The sequence below is a fragment of the Nesoenas mayeri genome (assembly GCF_963082525.1).
Source record: "Nesoenas mayeri genome assembly, chromosome: 2".
Lineage (NCBI taxonomy): Eukaryota > Metazoa > Chordata > Aves > Columbiformes > Columbidae > Nesoenas > Nesoenas mayeri.
This window is the reverse complement of record NC_137543.1, coordinates 105,713,490-105,736,403: the sequence shown is the minus strand read 5'-3', so window position 1 is coordinate 105,736,403 and position 22,914 is coordinate 105,713,490. Positions and strand designations below refer to the sequence as shown.

Here is a 22,914-nt window from a genome sequence, read left to right as displayed (position 1 = left end):
ATAATGTTGTGGGCATGGGTGAAAGAGGAGGAGACAGTAACAAGTCATGTACATTACACATAACAAATTCTACAAATAGCTATTTCTGAGCCTCCCACCAACCTCCTCCTTCCGTATTTCTTTGTGATGATTTCACTGGCTTATCTTTGCCATAAAAAAAAATCTAATTAGATTGGGAAGATTTGCACATTAATTAACAGATAAGCTAACAGTATTAAACAGCAATACTTTAGAAGCTCACTCTGGTCTTCCTAATTAGGCAGCTCTATCTGCGTGAAGTAGAAATAACACAACAATATAACAGAAAAGGCAAAAGGGGCCATTATGCTGGTAGACGTGAAGAAAAAAGAGAAAGAAGAAAAAAACCCTGAAACACCACTTACACTCACTGATCTGTAACTGCTCCATGAGATGCGCTAAAGATTATAAGAGATTTATATTCAGTATATTTGACCAGTTCTAATGTAATCTCATCCAGTTTTATTAAGAAAAGCATCTCAGAGTTACGAGAGTCCAATAGCAGGGATCAAAATGTCGTCCTTGTGTTGTCTTATTTGGGTTGAGAGCTGTGTAACTATTTATTTAGGCAATTAGGCAAAATGTTTCTTTTCATCCTCTTCACTTAACTGAGCTGGGATTCATAGATCCGTAGGTTTCTTTTTATTTCAAGATAGGTAGCAGTTTCTCTTTCAAGCTGTGTATTTATTGTATAGCATATTACTTTATTATTTCATTTTTATGTTTTACTGCTTAAAGTTCAGTGAAAAAGGCTCCTGACTGAAAGCCCTTGTGTACACAAAGGACATACACTAGCTGAGAAATGCCCATTGAGTTCAGTGAGATTTTTACCATTAGGCAATGTGAAATTAGTATTGCAAAAGTCAACTCAAAAGCTAGATACCACACTTTCACACGTCCCTTGAGCAAAAATCAGACCACAAAAATGATGTGTACATCATGCTCTGAAGATAATGTGTCACATCTAGAAGAAGCAAAAAGAGGTCTGTTTTCCCTCTTTGATGTTTACAAGAACCTGGAAGATCCTGAATTTAGTTTAAATATAATTTATCCTACAGTATGAAACAAGTTGCTGAGTCAGTTGTACACAGAGCCTGTAAAAGAACCGATAATTCAGATAACACTCCCTTTTGTTGTCTCCCTGCTAAGGTAAATTTAAATATCAGTATTGTTAAACAGTTTGTTTCACCTATTTAGAAGAAACACTGAGCTGTTCCTTAAAAGCACAGAAGACTGAATAAAGGTTCCCTGTAGGATGTGGAGAGACTAAGAGTTGTTGCTTATGCTAAAGGACATTTTCCAATAAACAAAATCTACCATAGCAAACATAGATGCTAACACAGGATATGAGCACAGCAGTGCTCCAAGGATCCTTGGAAGAGAACAGTTCTAAGGACTCAAAAAGCTACTACCAGAAGGACCCATACTGACTAAAAGAAATAAGTGCAAGGATTTGGGTTGTGCTTGTTGTTGTTCGTTTTTTTAAACTTCAATTACACCTTTTCTTTAAAAATAAAATTTTGAAAATAAATTTGATCAAAAAGATTAATTAGAAAAATCAGAAGATTTTTGTATAAAAGATTAAGAATTGAAATTCAACAGGAACTGAGGTCTAAGACCTTGTAAGTTTATAATTTTCGGTATAGCTAAAGATGTTTTTTTTCCAAAGGTTTCAGCCCATCATTTAATGAAGAGGTAGTCTACTGTTGTAACATAAAGTTCACGCACTACTGAAATGCTCCTACAGACCCATATATTTCAATATTTCATCTTCATCCTACTTTTCACAGTAAATAGAAAATTATAACTACGCATTGTGAGGATACCTCTTTGAAACAGTTTTACTCCTCAGAAGTCTTCCAAGAGTAGTTTGGTATCTTTCAAGCTGAGCAGAAAGATATTTTGGTTCAGTTCCCCATTATGTCGTATCTCAGAATAAGCAGAGCTTCAGTAGTAAGAGCAGTCATTTGTAAAGTCCTAAATTAGCTGGGACTGGTAATGCATGTCATTTGAATAGCATGGCTTTTTGTTTGTGAAAAATTCTTCTTTCCTCAATATCATAAGAATCTTGGAAAATTCTTATCACATCCTGAAAAAAAAAATGCATACCTCTTACCTTTTGTTCTCTTTATGTTTATTCTTTGTTGCAAGTAAGCCTGATTAAAAAATTTCCACTGAAGCTATATTCTGTGGAGGAAAAATGTTATTTCAATGCAATGATAAGAGCCTGATTACTCTGGGAGTTTTCAACAGTTCAAAACAAACAAACAAACAAACAGCTAGAATCTGTAATCCATTCCAAAACAAAAGCCACCAATATAAATATTTTAAATATCATTATTTCCTTTTCCTCCTTCGGTCCAAAAAATCGGAATTGCTTCCTAAGCAGTTTTAGGAGATGTCGTTTGAGTGTCTTCTCTTCTTGGGCTTTGATTTCTAAGGAGATACATCTCCTGTAATTGCCCTGGATGATCTTTCTATGAGTTAATGCAGTGGCTCAGTGAAGCAGAAGAGCAGAGAAGGAAACATGACCCTGGCAAAGAGCACTACAGGCTGACAAAAACCAGAGCAGTGCTATACAGACTATATCTGCAACAAGGCACTGAATTGCCACTTCCCAATCAAATTTAGCAATTGTAAGGGAGTGTTATTTTTCTGTTCAAAAATTAATCTTTCTTGCAGTCCGGTGACGTGCACCAGTGTGTTCGTTTTCCAGATGCCAGTGCTACAGTGCTATTTACCTAAAGCAGTAATGATGGATCAGAATAATGACAGATTTACCTATATGTAAACACAGACATGCATAGATACACCAGGACAGCATTGCACATACAATTTTCATTGTTCATGAATACAATGTATACCATTTGTTGGTATTGTTTGAGTGTATTTGCTTGTTTGACTGTTTGACTTTAAAATGAAAGTTAAATGAAAGATGCAGATTCTGTAAAATTATCTAAATATTACTCATTGCAACAAGTAGCTTTTTTTTTTTTTAAGGAAAATAATGTGAGGCTTTTTGTTACCTGAAGTAGAGAAGATATTTTATTCAGTAAGAGTTTTTTTCACCTTATTTATACTTCAGAACAAGTGGTAGCTCATCTTCACTTGCTACACATCAAATATTTTCTGCATTTCTCCTCTGTACAATACTACCTTGTTGGTCTTAAATTTTGAGTTAGCAATTATTACTTTTTGATTAAAATGTCCAGAAATAAATGGGTCATAAATCATATGCAAAAATTAAAGATTAAAAATCATTTCAGTACCACTGTATAAGTTAAGAGTATGCTTTTTTTGGACAAAGTCTTGTACTGAGTGGCTTGTAGAGAGAATTGGTAAAAAAATTTATTGAATTATTGTATTTCAGTCAAATAGTGATCAATGAGGTTACTCAAGACTAGGATTTTGTAAGCAGAAAAAGGCAGAGAAAATCTTGAGGGAGTGTTGGGGTTTTTTTGAAATATGTGTGAGGACTCCATTGACTGAGAAAATGACTCTTTGTTAGAGATTGTAATGTAATTGTCATAAAGAAGTCTGCTTGGACAGCAGTAATTAGTCAGAGGTTTTCAAATTGATGAATACACATAGGAATCTGACTTTAATTTAAAATATTTACAGAAAGTGGCTTATTTTTCTCCCATTTATTTCTGACAGAGTAGATTGTGCTTAATGGTTTTGAACATCAAAGGTGCATTTATGCAAGTACGTAAACATTGACCCCCTAACCACTATTTCAGAATTTATTATGCTTCATCAAAGGAAAAATGTCAAATGTATGTTTAGATGATTTTTTTTTTACCTTAAAAGAGTATTGGTGTATGGAGTAGAAGTTAGTCAGTTGTGTGTATTAAATAGATAGCCTAATTCTTCACCGGTATAAATCTAGGGATTAAAAAAAATAGTTTCTGATAGAACATATTAGGAACGTCAGGAGTCTGGAAGCTGACTTGAGATCTTTTCCTCCTGCTTCAGCAATGCTTTCAATAGGGAAAAATGGATGGACAAGAGGAACAGTGGCGCTGACTATACAAAGAGCTATTGCATGCACAAACTAAACATGAACTGTCAGGTTTGTGCACTCTATATGGTTTTCATCTACTGACGACTTAAATTTTAAAATATCCTGACAATACTCTCTGAATGGAATTTATTGATATTTCATTTCAGGATGTTGCCACACAGACAGAAAGAGCTCGCAAAAACATACGTGTCCATTTCTTGTTACCTGTTGTGGTTAAACCCCAGCTGGCAGCTAAGCACCACACAGCCACTCACACCTCTCCCTCCCCACAGTGGGATGGGAGAAAGAATGGGGAAAAAGGTAAAACCCCTGGGTTGAGTTCAAGGCAGTTTAGTAGGACAGCAAAGGAAGAGAAAGTAATAATAATGATAAAATAATATACAAAATGAGTGATGCACAAAGCAATTTCTCATCACCTGGTGATGAATGCCAGCCCATCCCCAAGAAGCAGTTCCCCCAGCCAGCTTCCCCCAAAACGATGTTCAACATTGTTGAATATCCATTCAGTCAGTTGGGGTCAGCTGTCCTGCCTATGTCCCCTCCCAACTGGCAGGGCATAAGAAGCTGAAAAGTCCTTGACTACTTAGGAAGAACTGAAAAATCAGGGTATTATTGACATTATTCTCAATCTAAATCCAAAACACAGCACTATGCCAGTGACTAGGAAGAAAATTAACTGTTTCCCAGCTGAAAGCGGGACATTACCTTAGACTGGATCTGGTCTCACTGCTAGGAGGTAGTTGGCAGAAATAACACTGCTACAAATTTGCCCATTTAGATAAATTTTTTTCTCCCATACTGTATATACACATGTAAAAATAATTTGTTAAACCTAAAAGGAAATAATTTGCATTAACAAACCAATTCCAGTACTGTTGCATATGCTATATGTGCCTGTCACATTGCAAATTAGATCAAGTTGTAGTTCAGTGTAGTAAACGAAGAGAGACTTGTCTGCTATATCTTTTACTTATTTGATTTGTTCTAAACAATGTTGCCTGGATGAAGGGTTAAAAAAAAATCTTCACATCACACCTGATTCTGTAAAAAAAATTTCTCTGAGCACTATGTTTCAGGACAAAGGAAGAACAGTTTTAAAGAAGGGAACGTGGCAATAGTTTGCAATAGAATTTCATTTTCTGTGTCAGATCTTTTTAAAAAAGCCTCTTCTTTTTTATTCCTCTGTAGTATTTGATGCTTCATGATTGAATAGCAGCATCTTATGAACTTGGACTGAGTTTTTGATACGTATTTAGGTGTGTTTCTTACCCATCTGGAACAATCTTGACTGTTAATCTCTCTTTGCTTATTAAACATAACAGGTTATGCCCTGAGTACCAACTATGACATCTCCTCCATTATGTGAACATGAATATCTGCTATAGTGAGAATCACTAGCATACAGAGCTCATTGAATTGTTTTTAAGAAGCAAATATACTCATTAGCAGGATCTTGGAAATAACTGTTGACAGACATATTTCAGTATTTCCATCATCTGAAAAAATCTTGTATAATTTGAAGACTGAAAGTATTGTTTCAAATAATTTGCAAATATTGTTTGGCTGCCTTTAATAGCAGATAAATGCTCCCAAGAAAAATGCTTCCATCTGAAATAAAAGCTGCATGTATGTTGTTATGCAGCCTCCTGGGGTTTTTTTTAAGTATTTTGGAGACCTTTTTTTTTTTTTCTTGGAGATATATTTTTACGATATTTTTGACCCTTACAGGCTTTCAAACTAATTAACCAAAACTGCCATTTCCTTCCCATACTTAATCTGATTCCTCCATTGGGCAAAAGGTTGTATTTCCCCAGCCTTTAAGTAAGTAGTTTGATGTGTCAGTGTGAACATTTTCTGTCTTGAACTCTGCTGAATCTCATCAAGTTTACTTACACAGTATTCAGCAGTGACACAGGGACTGACTGTACGTCCACACTGACATTCAGTGTTAACTGAGTCTCATGGTAACTCTGAAGCCTTGAGAAATTGGCCTCGTGCAGCCCACGCCACAATGCTTCAGCCTGCCTTCATCTGATAAAGGAGGAGCAAGGACTTTGTGGGGCTTAAGAATGTCCTCTCCCTTGTCCTCAAGTTTCCTGCTCCAGAAAACCCTTATCTGAGGATTTTGGACATCCCTGTTGGGTTACTCCTTCCCAAGCGAGGTTGCTTTGCCACTGCCACCCATTGATCAGGGGCACTTGCCTGGGGAAGGGTGTCCAGTCCTGGGCTGCTACTGGTGTCTCTCCTGCTCCCACCCCATGAGCTGCCTCCCCAGTTCCTTCTCAAGGCTGAGGGAGCTGAACCCAACCCCTGCCAACTTCTATAGGTTTTTTTTTAATCTGGAGGAGTTTCTGCCCTGGCAGCTCAGAGCTGTATATGTGCTGCTTTGATATAGAAGGCATACTAACTTTTAACTCTTCGGGCCTGAGGCTCACTAGGATGCTACATAATTTAAAGATCCTGGAATGCAAGAAAGGCTTCTGGCTTCTAAAATAACTCTCTATAAGTAAAGCTGCCTTCCTGGTTGGTCTTAAGATCATATATCACTGTCTTTTGCACCTTATAGGCTCTGTCAGGAGCCTGTAACTTTAGAGAGAGTCACTTCCAAAATGTTTGAGGAAACAAAGCAATTGTTTAAGATTCTAGTGTCTGTACTTACTTTTGAGCTTGAAAAGTTAAATGAAATTAACCCATTAGGCAAGAAAAAGCAAAACAGTAGTAGTGGATGGAGAATTAAAATCACAACAGTAAAGTATTTCAATACCTATGATTGTAAATATTGCACCTGCTGCATGTTAATCTGTGTTAACTGGATGTGAGGGAGTTCCTTACGCTCTTCCTGAGAAGAAACTCTCATCCTTCTGCCTTTTTTTTCAGCTTTTAGTGATGAATAATAATCCAGAGGTGAGGAGACAGAGTTGGTGGCCTGAATGTGCAGAGAAGCCTGACATGCATGCTACAATTCATAGGGGAGGAACAGCCAGTCACACAGCTGAGACACCATAAGCAAACTCATGCTGAAGAAACTTTTCAGAACTGTTCTGGCAAGTGGGGAATTTGAGGGTCTTAAACTCTGCAATACCCTTAAAACACCATTGAACTGTAAAGCCTGCTAGAAGTTAAAGTCATGTCTGGTGGTGTGGAGGGGAGCACAATGTCACTGACCTTGGAAAGTGCAGCCTGATAAACACAAAGGAAAATCACTTGCTGGTAAAAGCACATGTCCTATTTCCTGTTTCAGGTCTTGTAAAAAGGTGAAAGCCCAGTTAACTGAAACTTAGTGCTTCTGGCAGAATAAAATGTGCAAACAGGCTCTGAGCAGGTGGGTCGGACCAGGTGATTTCTAAAGATCACTTCCAGCCTTAATGATTTTCTGGTTACATGCTCTTGCCTGCTGTACTACCTATAATGGAGAGCATTTCTGAAATAAAAGGGTTTTTTTACCCTCTCAGGGGATTCTCTCATTTTATATGTGTGGTATAACACAAGTTGAAAATTTCATTTTGCTGTATATTGGATCATTTGGAGATTTTCTTTCTACGGAGTGTAAACAAAGTTGCAAGTGATGCCAATGCAGTACCAGATCCTTAATTTTTTGCTTATTGTTATTAAAATAAAGCACTTGTTCACTTTATATTGGCAACTGTATGCCCCATTACAATAGCATACTCATCTGTATGTTAAGGTAAATTATTAGACTTTCACTGAACCAGCTCAGAAGTAGATCAACTTAGATCATCTAAAGATAAAGGCCTGACTCATAACCTTGAATATGAGTGGATTTTTAGTTATTTACACTGAAATACATAGAAGGGAATAGAAAAATACTGGATTCAGCCACCATTAAGTTTACCACTTGATCAATGCATGATAGAGTTTGAGGTTCAAATTTTATGACTCTCAAGTTGCAAACCGATACCTTTCCTTACATGAAAATGTGCAAGATGACACTGAGTAAATAATACATTAGAGATATGCATGGCCTTAGGTATGTTGGATGTTAGGAAAGGAGAGGAAAAAATAATTAACTGAATTACTAATCTTGAATTATTTGCCCAAGTTCCAGTGATCTGCTTTTCTGATGCTATGCTAAACATGGGGTATTTGAGTACTTTAGAAGTGTGACAATGAAATTGAACTGTCTTATAAACAGCCAAAGTTGTTTCATTATCATTTATGCTACAGCATTTGCCTGCATTAACTAATCACTTTTAACTGAAATGCAGTAGCTGAAAATATGCCATATGCTCCATCTTAGTGTCTCTTTTCCTAAAGTAAACTGGTGCAGCAAGATGGAATTAGTAGCAGCATCAGACTGAAAGCAGGAAAAAAGAAGGGAAGGCTATACATCCATCAGAGGTGGCCTTTAATAGCACACGTTTGTGTGCCTCAGACAATAGTGAGGGTTCTCACTAGAATCAACATGAGTGTCCTCTGGTCAAAACTGAGACTCAAGTCTTGCACTCTTTGCTCTTTAGGGTTAACTGCAGAATTTCGAATGACAATAGTGAGATTTTTGCTGTATGAGATTTGAGTGCAGCAGATTGAAACTGTCCCTGCTGCATATTCCTTAATCAGTGTGTATGCAGCTCCCTTTGAAAGTTCAATTTAAATTTGAGCTCCATAGTTGGAGGAAGTAGAGAGTATGTGTTTGAGAGCGATTATGTGAATAAAGGATATGGAATGTGAGCCAGAAAGAAGAATTTCGTCTTGAGTAATGAGTATTCTTAAAGCATCCAGACATTAAAAGATGTGTGGAAAGATTATATACCACCAGATTATTGAATTGAGTGGCATCAGCTCAAAACAAAATTAGAAAGAGAAATTCTAAATCAGTGTTTTGTAGGTCAACTGTGTGTCTTCCTGTTTTCATGCAACTGTAAACACTAAAATGAGGGCTACAGCTAGTCATCTGTTCCCTTAATGTTTTGATAGATTGTCATGTCCATTTTGTAGCTCATTTATTCGCTGAGTAAATTGAGTGTAAATGTTGTATAACGTGGTACGGCTTCTTTCTTCACTGTAGGTTTTTTTAGTAAGTAATGAGCAGGCTCAGCAGTTTAGTAAGGACTGAGACTTTTTTCGTCCATTTACTCTGTGAGTCAGAATTATCTTTTTTTATTGACCTGGAGCTCTTGTGATTTAGTTTCTTAATAAACAGTGAAAACATTAGTAGAGGCTAGCTGTTTTCAAGTAAATTAAGTTATTTGCTGTACCTGGTTTCAGAGTTTAATTATACATTTTAATATTTCCATTGACATCATACAATATCAAATGACAGGTTTCATAATGATGGCTAGAACTAAATGTGTTTATGATTGCAAGGAATGCTTCTGATTTGTAAAATGGCGTAGTAAAATATAAAAAGCTAGATTTCTTCAAATTATTTCAAATTACATATATTTTTTACCAAATGTATTTGGAAGTACCAGAGCTAGAGACTAATAAATCATAGAGAACATTTTACTGATTCTAGTGCGTAGTTGCAAGATGCCTGAATTTTAACTTCTACAATCATGACCCTTGCAATTCTATACGTGTGAAAACTTTAAAGTATAAAAGCTAATGTATTAAACTGATTCTGTTTTGTCCATTTGGTGAATACTATTGTACTCTGGCCTAGAAAATTATTAACTAAAACACGATTGTTACAGCCAGAAACACTGGAGGAGGTTTTGGTAAAAGGAAATGATTTTATGACCTACCTCCTCTCACTTTATCAGTGTTGAATGGAGATGATTATGACAGTATAACTTTGAGATTATGAAGACTGCACAGTTTAATTTGCACCTTGTAGTTCAAAGATAGTTAAAAACACCAGGTCTTCAGAAGAACCTTCATTTTTTTTTTCCTAATTTGACTTTTAACTATTTGAATAAAATTGTTGTATAGAGAACTGTGCATCAACAGTAAGATCAATTACATTCTCAGGACAAAAATACGTTAAAAAGCCTTGTTTAGAAAATATCACTACAATACACAGGTAAGCGCGGAGATTTTCTGGTTAGAAAAAACCTCATTGTTTAAGCAATTGAATAATTGGAATTTGGCAGAGAAACACACTGCAAATGGACCATGCATTGTAATTGACTTTCTGGAGTCACAAACCAGAGTAGATTATGGAAGGACTAGTTTTTATCTGAGCCAAACATTATCTTGAATTGCAGTCTTACCTAAGTGCTCTCTAGTATTGTTAGCAGTCCACTATAAGAGCATATAATTCAGTATGGTCGAATTTGTAAACCCTGATTTGGATGTGTAAGCTTAAAGCTGAATTGCAAAGTACACTATAGACGTGTTCATTGCCTCATTTATCCAATTTATAGTATAAGCATAGTGGCATATTTGGAGTTCAAAAGTCTTTATTTCTTTCAAATGTTTTAGTGTTTTCTTCTGTGTATGCTTTAATGCCTTGCCAGACCTCCAGGTTTTCCCTGAGAACCTGCTTTTATCGTACATGACACAAACCAGAAAAAAAGGTGTAACTCTGCAGAGCACTGCACTGGTGTGGGCACTTGTTGTGATTTAACCTGAGCTAGCAATACAACCACGACAGCTGCTCACTCACCCACTTCCCCATGCCCCCCACCCCCCGTTCCAACAGGGGAGAGAATCAAAAAGGAAGGGAGAAATTTGGATTGAGATAAACAGTCCCAGTACCTGGTCCTGAACAGCTGATCACAAAGACAGAAAAAGAAGAGGAAAAAGGCAGAAAGGCTCAGAGGCCTCTGCAAAATGGCAAAAAGCCGAACTAAATGTCCTGAAACAAACACCCCCAGCTGCATCCCAGAGCAAGCAAGAGCAGGAGAGAGAGGCAAGAGCAACCCAGAAGGTCCCAACTCCCAGCTCTCCCTAAATATGAAGCATGATGTTAATGGGATTGAATACTCTTACTGATCAGTCTGGATGTCCGTCAAGCTCTGCCCCATCCATGCCCCCCTTCCTCGATACCTCACACCTGTGGGCAGAGCTCAGAGTGTCCTCGGCTCTCAGATCAGAGCAATTAAAAATATTAGCTCTGTACTGGGATGTTATCTGCTTGTTCTCAAACTAAGTTCAAATAATGACTGTGTGAGCTATGAAAAATAAAGTTTACTAACTGCATGTAGAAAATTAACGCATTTTCAGTCAAACCAGCACAACACTCATCAAAAAATTACTGTCTTAAGCATCAATTAGCTTGTTTAGCAATGTAGTTTAGAGAAAGTACCCAATTGTTCTATGGAAAAAAAAAAGAAAAGAAAAAAAAGGAGGGAGGTGGACGGAACACTTTTAGCCATGGTCATCATTAGATTACTTTTTTTTTTATAGTGTTTTCCTTTTTATTTTTCTTGTACTGCTTATTCATTTCACTTGCTGAGTTCATTTCTTATTACGCAGTAAGTTATCCCAGACAAGGAACCACATATTTACAGATATTTGCACAAGAACTAGCAAGAATTGTAGTAGTATACTGGCATTGTAATAACAACAGTGATGATAATAATAACAGGAAAAATGCCTGTGCTTCGAAATTTAGAGAAAACTTCAAAAGTACTGAGTGCTATTGGCATATCTTCAGTGGATATTGCACTCAGAGTTTGGCAAAGCATTCTCACCACCTAAGGGAATACTTCCTCACAGATTTAGCTTTGGACTTTCTGGCAGGTATATAAAATATAAGAATAAAGTTTGTGCCTTTTATCCAAGACTTAAGTGAAAAATATACCTCGACATTCTTTGCTACTTTGATACTGCATTGCAATACATACTTTAATGTATAGAAGAGCAAGAAATTCCAAACCTCATAGCAAATTTATTTTTTCTTTCTCAAACATCGACATCCCTGGGAGTTGGATTCATTGACAGATAATGACAGGATTCAGATTCAGTGCAGTGTAAGCTAAGCAGGCAACAGAAACTTAAAATTGATATCCTTTCACTTCATGCTTCCAGAATATGAAGAATTATACATTATTGTATCTGCAAGATACAGCTGTATCTGTATTAGTTTTTTTGTGTTGGTTGGAGGGTTTTTGTTGTTTTGGTTGGTTGGTTTGGGTTTTTTTTTTTCACCTTTGTGGCAGATGCGTCGCCTTTTGAAAGAGAGAGTAAAGGCAGTGTCATTTGTTCTGCAGTAGCTTTCAAGCCAGTGAGTTGCCCATGCCCTTACAGCTGGACTGTAGTGCCTGAAATCAATGTTTAAACACAGTACCTTTGGCTCTCTGCCTCATTGTAAGAAAACAAAAAAAGAGGAAACAATCTTCTGGCTGCTGTGCTGGGAAGTGGCGTCCTCAATTTCTGGTGCAATTAGATGTAGTAATGCATCTCTAACATGAGCTCAGCTAACTCAGTGCAACTGAGATTCAAGCTGCAAAGACTCCAGTGGCAAATTTGACATGCTGTCATATTGGCAGTATTTGGAATTAATGAAAGAGTAGATTATGGTCTTCTGGAGTAATTTCTGTGTATGTTATTTTTTGTGAGTAATAACAAAGTGAGAGTTTGTTTTTGACATTATTTTGAGTCTTATCCCTTGCTTTGGTAGAAGAAAACCTAATTTTTGCTGGTAAAATATGTAAATAATACACTAGTTTTATTCTTATATTTGTCATAATGATATTTTAATACCCGTGACTAATAGCTTCAACAAATGAAACTACACATGTGGAATACTTTGGCCCAGCCAGAGATGCTTTGATGCATTTGTGATGTTTTCAGAGGATAGATGCTCAGTGCATGGTTAATGCTATTTATTACTATAGTATTAGTACATCAGGCATAATGCTCACATGATTGGGTAAGAAAATAACATAGCAAGTGAAGATCTTTTCCCTAAAAATCTCCTAATCTAAATAAATGATTCAAACAGATGAAGTAGAGAGATAAGGGAGTAGAAATAATGGAGGGAGAAAATTTTACCTAAGGTCACTGTGGATCAGTAGTACAGAACTTTTGTATTTTTAATCCTGGTGAAATATTCTGTACAGGCTTTGTAGAATCAATCATTCAGAGATCAGTAGCAATTTAAAAATATGTGTACATATTAAATCTGTAATTAATAATGTTGATTTCTGGGAAGTACTTAGCTGTTCTGCTTGTTCTGTTGGTTTACCATGTCTGATAAACAGGGATTTCTTAGTAATTCCATGTAGTTCCTTGATCAAAGTAACTAAGTAGCTGTGCTGAAGTCTCAGTGCTGAGTGTTTGTGAATGAGCACTTCAACCTTCAGATGCTGACATTGAGAATAGTTATATTTCTCTCAACAGAAAGGGAAGAAATACAGAAGTTCTGGAGCTTGAGTCTGATTTGAAGTTGTTTCTTTCTAATTAATTATTAAATTATTTTGTAGGACCAAATAAAGTGTATTTATACAGATTTGATTCCCTGATCACATTTTGTCAAATCCTACGTGTGGCCAAAAGTACAGGACAAAAGCAGGGATAGGAAGACCTCTGACTGGTGACTTGTTTGTCTTCAAGATTTGGGAGTGAGGTCATATTTGTCACCCAATTTCCTGTTGGTATTTTTAAGGCTTTCTGACTGTTATTCTTTAGAGGAAAATTGAATGTGGTGATGCCATTTGCTAATGAAATGGATCTAGTGTGGCATCTCAGACATATATTGGGATAAGACCTGACACAACTTCACAAACAACAGAAAGCAGTGTTGTATTTTTAAGATGTCAGTAGTGTTATCCAGTACGTCCATATAATATGAAATCCAATAGGGGAGAAATAGAAGTAGTGGGAGCTGTGCTTCCTATTTAAATGTACTTTTTAAAAAAACATGTTTTCGGTTTCTTTTTCCCCTGTCTTTCTACATTTTCTTATTTTTTCTCCCTTTTTTCCTCTTTCTCACTATTTTTGAACTTAATCTTTTGAAACAAAAAATTTCACCCATTTCAGCAGTGGCCTCTGAGAACAGTCAGACTTCACTGAATTCACTGAATGCAGGTGAACATACTGTATGTGATGGCTTAGGTGTCTCTCTTACTAATGCTGGTAGTTCAGTGGCTAAGGATGAGAAAAAATATATATTTACACAGCAATTACATGAATTATATGGTTTACTGTCTAAGTACCATTCCAAATCATGGTAATTGTCACAATATTAAATAACCGAATGTCATCATAGAAGGAATACAAGTAATTACCACACTTCTACATATGATAACTCTTAAACATAATTGCTATGTAATCTTTAGGTGACTGAATTATCATGCAGACCCATGTGCAGGCTGCCAGCACACCTATGCATAAAAAAAAGCTTTAATTAAATCAAAGTTTACTGCTGTTTTTTTTCTTTTTTCTTTTTTTTTTTTAATGGAATTATTTTCAAAACATGGCAATTCAGGGCTAGATTTTGGATTAATATGCTACTTTTACTCATTTTTGTTAAAGTGTGGGATATGAATTTGCCTCAACAAATTATGATGAACACATATGCATAACTGCAACAGCGGCATATGTACAAAAAGGATATTTGCCTTTTCACAGGCTGCATGTCGTGAATCCACAGACCCACAGAAGTCAAGTCATTGTCCTGATCAGCTGTGGATCAGATGCCTGACTGTTAAGGTCACTTTTGCAGATGTTACAAAGTGGTATCAGCTGGCCTTAGGGAAAATATTATATACCCCATATAGGTCTTCCTATCACCATCAGAGAGTAAATTTAACACATGTTAATTGAAGACAATATCTGACATTGTATATGGAATAATATTATAATGACATATATTTTTTATGAAGGTTGCTTAAGCTGTAATGTCCATCAGTTTTCTTTTATTTGTAGCATTTGTTCCAGTCAGTTGTAAGTAGATTCAAAAGAGTATAATCTGTATAGCAAATTTGCATTATGTAGAAGTATGATTTTTGTGATAACAGAGTGACTTTCAGGTAGTAATTTTTTTCTATAAACAGATTTCATGCTTCTCTAAAAGTTACTTTGTAAAGGTACACACAAAAATCTCAAGAAGACATTTCTTGTATCTCTTGACTGCTTGTAAGGCAAGCAAAAATAAGGAGTGATATAATCTGTGTTACAATATTTTTCTAACCAGTTCCTTTGTTCTTCAAAACAAACTCCAGAAGTAATGTATTTACTTGAATCATGATTACAATCTCCATCTCTGAAATCACATAGTGTTGCTTCTGAATACAGACTCAGAATATGAGCCAGAGTAGCCTCATTTCTGAGAGCAACATCTGCATCTCTGCCTGAGAAAATGTGTCCTCCTTGCATATTAGTGACTTTTTAATGGATTTCTTGCATAGCAAGTATAACATGCCATTCTGATTTTTAATTTTGAGCTGATTCACATTCCTGGACGTTTTCCATTCAGAAAAAACAGAGCAGGCTGAGAGTTTTAGTTTTGCTTAGAGCTTAATAAGTATTTATTATTGGAATGTGTATTGTAAAGTGTGTTTTAGAAAGAAAAGTGATATTTCTGATATATATTGCTGCATTCTTATATACATGATTTATAGATTATATACTCATAAAGATGGAAGATTGCAGTCAATTTGTAGTCCTTGTGTTTTATACACTGAATAAAGTCTCCTCACTATTTAGTTTGCATAAGCAATATGGGGGTCAAAGTTTATAATTTCATCAGAAGTCTTTGCAAGTTTAAGAAGATTTGAGAATAGGTTCAAGTTATATGGTTGTAATCTGTTTCATTGCAGAGTTTGACTGCTAACAAATATCTAACACCCTTGGGTCTGAGTATCTTTGTTGTCTAAGCAGAGACAGAGATGAACAGAGACTACACGATTATTGTGTAGATAACTTCTGTCTACTTGGCCCTCCTCTTTCTAATGGCAAAAAGAGTCTAGAACTGGTGCTTCCAGTTATGTGATGCAACTAATGGCAAGAATGGAAGGTATTGATGGCATGGATTATTTATAGCCTGGTAATTAGGGGTGAGAGAATGCTATGGAAGACTCAGCATATGATTCCATATAACGTGAAGAAGTGATTGGAACTGAAAATTCAGAAATTTAAAATTCTTCCCTTTGGCCTCCTTTCCATGAACATGGTAATGGGTCAATGTGGTCCATGAAAAAGTCTATGCATTTAAAAAAAATACATAAATCTTGGCCATTGGAAAGAGCCTTCAAATCTTTCAGTGACTATTACCCATCTGTTTGATGACAGTCAGATGCTACCAATTCAAATATGTTAAAAAACTACTGTGAAACAGGAATGCTATTGCATATGCTCATTAATCTTTTAGAAAGGAGAAGTACAGCATCTTACAGAGACATGAGGAAACTTGCATTATAGAATCTGCATCCTCTGTCTTCTAGATCTCTTTGACTCCCACAGGAAGAGTTTTGTGGAATCTTTGGCTGTTGTGAATAGAGAAAGAAAATTTATTTCTATGACTTTTTTCTGATCTAACTTGAAAAGGTGAGCAGAGTGATTAGATTTACCTTCCAGGTTTAACACAGCTTTTTCTGACATGCTTAAGGCTTCTTCCATTAATACTGGCGGTCTTTGTATCTGAGCTAATGTGTGAGTATGAATGAGTACAAGATAGCATGTCTTATGTTTTGATCTCAGGTAAACTCTGAAACACATGGTTCGCAGAAAACATTTCTAATCTTTAAAACTCTTAAGCTTAAAAAGCAGGAGCATTGTGAAGGTAAAAATCACAATTTCTGATGATCCATGCTGCACTGAGGTCCATAATTTTGTCTTCAGTATAAATCCCTAGGGAGTCAACATTTTTTGTTAACTGAGGATAGTGATCATATTGTCATTATACATATATATTTATTAAAGATGTACAGAGGACAAATGGTTATATCAACCAGAAACAGATCACATACTTCATCAGCATCCAGAGGATCATTGTGTCAGCAGAGCAGATGACCTGGAAGTAGTAGAGAACTAATTATTATCTTAGTTATTTGTGGGGAAAATCCTGAATGATGGAAGCATAATGTGTTGGTCTTCATATTTGAAAATGTGCTGTGCTCAGGTATGTAAGGATATATGAATAGGCATTTAATCAACATGACTGCAATCTCAGTCTCAATTGGGTGTGTTTTATTTAATGAACACAAGAAGGAATGTAGATTCTTTTGACTGAACAATGAAATATAAATAATTTCTGAAATATTGGATATGGTTTTACAGACTTTTTTTCTAGAAAATAAATGCTAAACTTCATGAAGCTTGATTGAATGCTCTTCTTTAACATTCAATTAACTCTTATGTAATTGTGAAAGCCATTTATGGAAATCATAGAATGTGAAAAAGCAACCTAGACACATGCTGTATGTAACCAGTCCTTTGATAGCAATTGAGGACACGGAAGTAGCAAAACTTGACTCTGTAGACCGCTTCAGTGGTTCCTAAATTCTCAAGAGAAGAATGGATGGATGTACCTCTGAATCAGGGTGTAAAATATTGTTTCAGAGCTTAGTTGAAAGCTAGCATTTTTAAACATGTGTTTGACATATGTTGTAAGAACAAAAGCAACAGTGTTTTGCATAATCAGCTAATGTAGGCCATATAAATTCAGATTGAAATGTATTTGGTTATTTAGGCATAGTATTTTAATGGAGTGTTTTAATGGAGTTTTAAAAGATTCTTCTGTGATAATTACACAAGAGTGGTTTTGTTTCTGTATTTTGATGGGGTATGCAATGTTTAAATTACTTCCCACCATAATAGCAAAAGCAAGTTAGTAATCTTTAAAAATTGTGAGCAGTCACTGAAGAGAAGCCCATAGTAGGCAAAAATTAGCTATTGATGAAGAATGATAAAATACCATCTTTCATTTCATTCAAAGCGTTAAATGGCTGGTATGAATATGGTATGCCAATAAGAATTGTGAATGTTTTTGAAGAATGTAGGTGGGAAATCCTTTTTTTTTTTTTCCAAATATGAACAGTTTTCCATTAATTCCTTTTTAAGAGTTTTGCTTAGTTACTATTTAAATTGTCAGTTGTGAACAGTGAGGATGAAATGCTCATACAGCATACAGGTATTAGCTAAGGCACTTGTGAATGATCATAGATCTTCATACAAAGGGGATTTCTTAAACAAATGTGTATAAATGTTTATATATTTGTATTATCTATTTACAATTTTTCCTGAGCTCTGAAGTATGTCTGTTGAATGGAATTATGTTCTGTGGCTATTTTTACTGTGGATCTAGCCTCCAGAAAATTGCGGAAAATTGTTGCTTATTCTTTAGAGATTAAGTCATAAAAATAAGACAACGTGAAAATTTGTAGCGTCATTATGTGACGTTTGTGTGAATATTGGATTGACTTTAGATTCTTATGATTGCATCCTTCAGTTTTCTTCCCAGATTTTGGATAAAACCAAACCTGGAAACAAAAATTAGCCCGAATCACAGAACTTTTCTTTTCCTTCTTGAAACTAGTTGAGGTCACAACTTACCCGGGATTTCAATATAAAGCTAGAGAAGGCTTATGCCTGTGGTTTACATACAGTTTGAGGAACCTTATGAAATTGCTAGGCAATTTTTTGGGGGCTCATGTTTTGCTGTTTACAGTCCTCAGAAATACCTATACTGGATTTTAAAGAGGTATCAAATTAATTATCAATGATCACTCAGAAGTCTTCCATTTTCAACTATAGTTACAAAAGTGTGCATGGCAGCAACTATATTTTAGATAAACCAAAAGATGTTGAGTACAGTTGTAGTATTTGTCCCCCAAATCTGCTTTTTTTATATCCTATGGATTAAATTTATGTTCTGCCTGGTTCCTACTTTTTATAGTATTAAATCGTGACCAAGATAAAGTGTATTTACAGTGCATATAACACTTGTACATTTTTTATTCTGTTCAAGTACAATCTACATATGGCATGTCTGTTTTTCCAGTGGCCACAGGAATATATAATCACTTATCAACAATGTTATTTGTTTTTTCGTTTAGGGGCTGATGTTATCAATTTTGATGGCAATGTAGTGTTACCATACAGATTCAGGAACAAGAAAATGAAAACACTGAAAGATGTCATCTCTCTGAAATTTAAAACATCTGAAAGTGAAGGTGTACTCTTCCATGGAGAAGGACAGCAAGGAGACTATATCACCTTGGAACTGAAGAAAGCCAAACTTGTTCTAAATTTGAATTTAGGTATGCTTTGATGGTCTAGTTTTGTGTGCTATTTAATTCCCCCCAAGAAATTTTAAGCCAAATATTACATGTTTTTTTTCCCCTAGTGATATAATAGGCCACATAATCAGATCATTTGATGAAAATGTTATTCATTCCCTTTTCATATTTGGGTAGGGGGGATGTTGTGTTGGTTTGGTTTTATTTTGGTGTTGTTTTGGGTTTATTTTTTTCTGTTCCATTCCTTCCTTTTTACTATGTGTGAGATACCACAAAAATAATATCACACAGAAAAAAAATATAATCAATAGGTTGTTATTATAAACTTGCCACAAACAAACAAACAAAAAAGCCTTGTTAGAATTGTATTTTCCTCAGCTGTGGATTTCTGTGAGAGAAGGACCCTGTCATCAGTGCAAGACAATTAAAGGTCATCCTTAGAAACCTTGTAGCAAAAAAGGTATTATTTGAAGCTACAGACCACATGAAGTCGAGGTTCAGCAGCTTTTCTGAAATCTGAGTAGTAGGGCTAGGAAAGGAAAGAAGACATATCTGTTTATTAGGTAATCTCATTATGGAGTCCCGTGTATGTTACACTAGTTCCCGCCTTCTTTTTCCCTCCCAGTGGAAGACTACAGGATCATAAGTGACCTGATTTATTAAGTACTTTATTATGCAAAATCTCACATTTGTCTGAGATGTGATCTCTGACCAACACAGCTGCACTGGCAAAAGCCACTGGAAAATACAGGAGATGACTGCAAAACTGTACTCTTGCTAGTAGTTTGACTTCCAGAATGGGAAGGTTACTGCAGGAGGAAAGAACAAAATAAACTATGTTAGAAGAAGACGCTTATTGCTGCTGTTAGCTCAATCTGCATTGAGCTTTTTCCTATATACTCACTGGTATAGCTATACTGGCAGAGTGTATCACAGAATCACAGAATCACAGAATGTTAGGGATTGGAAGGGACCTCAAAAGATCATCTAGTCCAATCCCCCTGCCAGAGCAGGAACACCCAGATGAGGTTACACAGGAATGTGTCCAGGTGGGGTTTGAATGTCTCCAGAGTAGGAGACTCCACAACTTCCCTGGGCAGCCTGTTCCAGTGCTCTGCCACCCTCACCATGAAGAAGTTTCTTCTCAAATTTAAGTGGAACCTCTTGTGTTCCAGTTTGAACCCATTAGCCCTTGTCCTACCATTGGTTGTCACCAAGAAGAGCCTGGCTCTGAAGTGTAGAACTCGTTTAAGTGTTTGGTGTTATCAGACAAAAACAGGGTTTTGTTACCAAAGTCTATTATCAAGCACCATGTCCTCCTTAACAGTTGTAAATCAGTATAATTCCAGGTCAGCTCGGGACCTGGCCAAAAGGCCGTCCCAGGAAAGGTGACAGCTTTTCATTTCTGTAGGGTAGGGACGAAAACACAGGAGACTCCTAGTTGAAAACAACGTTACAGCTGAAAGTAGGTATTACTTCTGTGGTTTGCCTCCAAATAACTTCTGTTAAAAATAACTATTTATAACACTCACTGACCAGATGTATTTGATCTAGCTATTTTTCACTTGTGGCAGCAACCCTTGGCTGGGCAGATCTTAGCTTCACAGCAGATTGACTTCCTTCAGCTTACTGTGTGTCTGATATGATTCGGTTGAAATATTGACGGAGCAAGAGGAAAATGTTAGCCTAACTGATATGAGGTGAGAATTGCTATTGTTTCTAATCTCATTTTAGGCAGCAACCAGCTTGGCTCTATTTATGGCCACACATCTGTGATGACAGGCAGCCTCTTAGATGATCACCACTGGCACTCCATCCTCATAGAGCGCCACGGGAGAAACATCAATCTCACCCTGGACAGACGCATGCAGCACTTCAGAACCAATGGAGAATTTGATTACCTGGACCTGGATTATGAGGTAGACAGTGAAATTTGTTTGTTTCCGTTCGAATTTGCTTTAGAAAGATAAGTCCAATAAGAAAAGAAAACTTATATAATATGAGATGTTTTGGTACTTTTTTGTACATCTATTGAAATTATTTTTCCCCTATATTTCCTGAAATTTTCTTTCCAACACTCTCTCTTAGGTGTAAATTAAGTTTCCTTTCATTAGTCTGCCACATCTCATCTGGTGTAAAAGTCATCTCAGCCTTTTGTTTTAAAATGTGAGTTCTATGTTATTCAGCAAGCTAAAAATACACTACTTTTAAATCTGTAAAAGCAGTTGCTGTAAGCAGAAAGTAAACTTTAAAAAATCATACAATGTAATTCCATTCAGGTGATAATTTTGCACTTGAATTGGAAAGCCTCATTCTGTACTGACAATTAATATTTACTTTTAGCAAAGGAAACACATTAGCACCTTTTTACCAATATGAATCTTGATCTTGTATTACGTAAGTAGTTACTTCCTTGTATTTTTACAAATATGGCATCAATAGCTTCTTTTTATAAAAAGCAATAAAAAGTTAGGAAAGTTCTAAGAAAACTTCTGTTTAATCAGTCAGGTTAATGCACACAAGTGTTGGTAGTAATTAAACATGGATTTGTTGTTTGATTACACTCTGGTTTCTGCATTTATGAACTTGTTCATTTCCTCTTCAGCACATTGGTTATTACAAACTTTGTATAATGATTTTCTTGCACTCCTTACTGTTTCTAATGAGAATCAATTTGGTTGCCTCAGCCAAATACATATATTTCCATCCTTGCAACTTTGTAAGCAGTGAGAAGGAATGAAAATGATGTAATGTAGAAAAGTTTGAATTAACTTTTGTATCGATATTTTTACAAACAATATTTTGATTAAGATTAGATATGAATGTTTGAAAAATTTACTTATGATTGTAAATGTTATTTAATCAAATATTTACTTACATTCCAGCAAATCTTTATGGATGACTTCTTTGGTAGCAGTTATAATGGCAAAATAGTGAGCAAATTTGCCTGTACCTCTATTACTCATCGAGCACCGAATATCTGAATTGAGCTACTGAAAACTCACATGAAATAGATTTTATTAAAAATTTTCAAGTGAGTTAACCACAGAAAAAGGCCGAATGCCATAAGCCAGAGTTGGGTGATTCACACATATTTATATAAATATATATATGTGTAGCATGTTTACATAATAAATACATTGCATACAACAAATCTACCCCTAGTAAGAGGAGATTCACCTTCCTCTCTTCTGACAGTTCTCAAAGATAAATTTCAGTCTCCATGTACATGAATCCCTTGTGTTTAATGAAACTTATTCAAGTGTGTGTGGATACATATTTCTGTGGTTCATATAAATGCAAGAGTCTTAACCTCTTTCCCTTTCTTTCTCCTCAATTTATCTCACTGGTTTTGGTTTTAGTCATCACAGACTAAATTTAAATGTGTTGCCCTTGTGATAAATTAATCACAGTGGATAAACCTGAAAGAATTAAAACAATTCTTTATAGAAGTTTCTAGGTTAATCTCTTTCATAAAAGTTAAGCACAAAAGAGGAATAAAAATGAGTTCTGATTGTATTTTCAAGATTAAAAGGAAAAAAAATCCTGTGAGTCCCTTTTAACTCTTCTGTCATGGTATGTGGTTTTTGCAATTTTTCTCCTTTTTTTTTCCAAATACTTTCCATTTTCTCTTGTCCAAATACATGACTATAACATGCAGAAGAATGTTTGACAGCCATTAAGATTATTACTGTCATATTCCTCAGTTCATATAAAGTGCTGTATCTTTTCTAAAGTCAAGTTATGTCAATTTATAATACCTGAGGATGTGTCCCGCAAAAC

At 35.7% G+C, this 22,914-nt stretch overlaps 1 protein-coding gene across 1 annotated transcript in view; it reads left to right on the top strand.

Annotated features, from left to right (window-relative positions):
- CNTNAP2 (contactin associated protein 2) overlaps window positions 1-22,914 on the top strand; it is a gene marked incomplete at its 3' end in the record, with an annotated part of 1,137,334 nt that overhangs the window by 510,474 nt on the left and 603,946 nt on the right. The window contains exons 5-6 of the mRNA XM_080338877.1: window positions 18,949-19,152; window positions 20,866-21,050. Coding sequence (XP_080195003.1) covers window positions 18,949-19,152; window positions 20,866-21,050 — 389 coding nt within the window. The remainder of the gene's footprint in view (window positions 1-18,948; window positions 19,153-20,865; window positions 21,051-22,914) is intronic.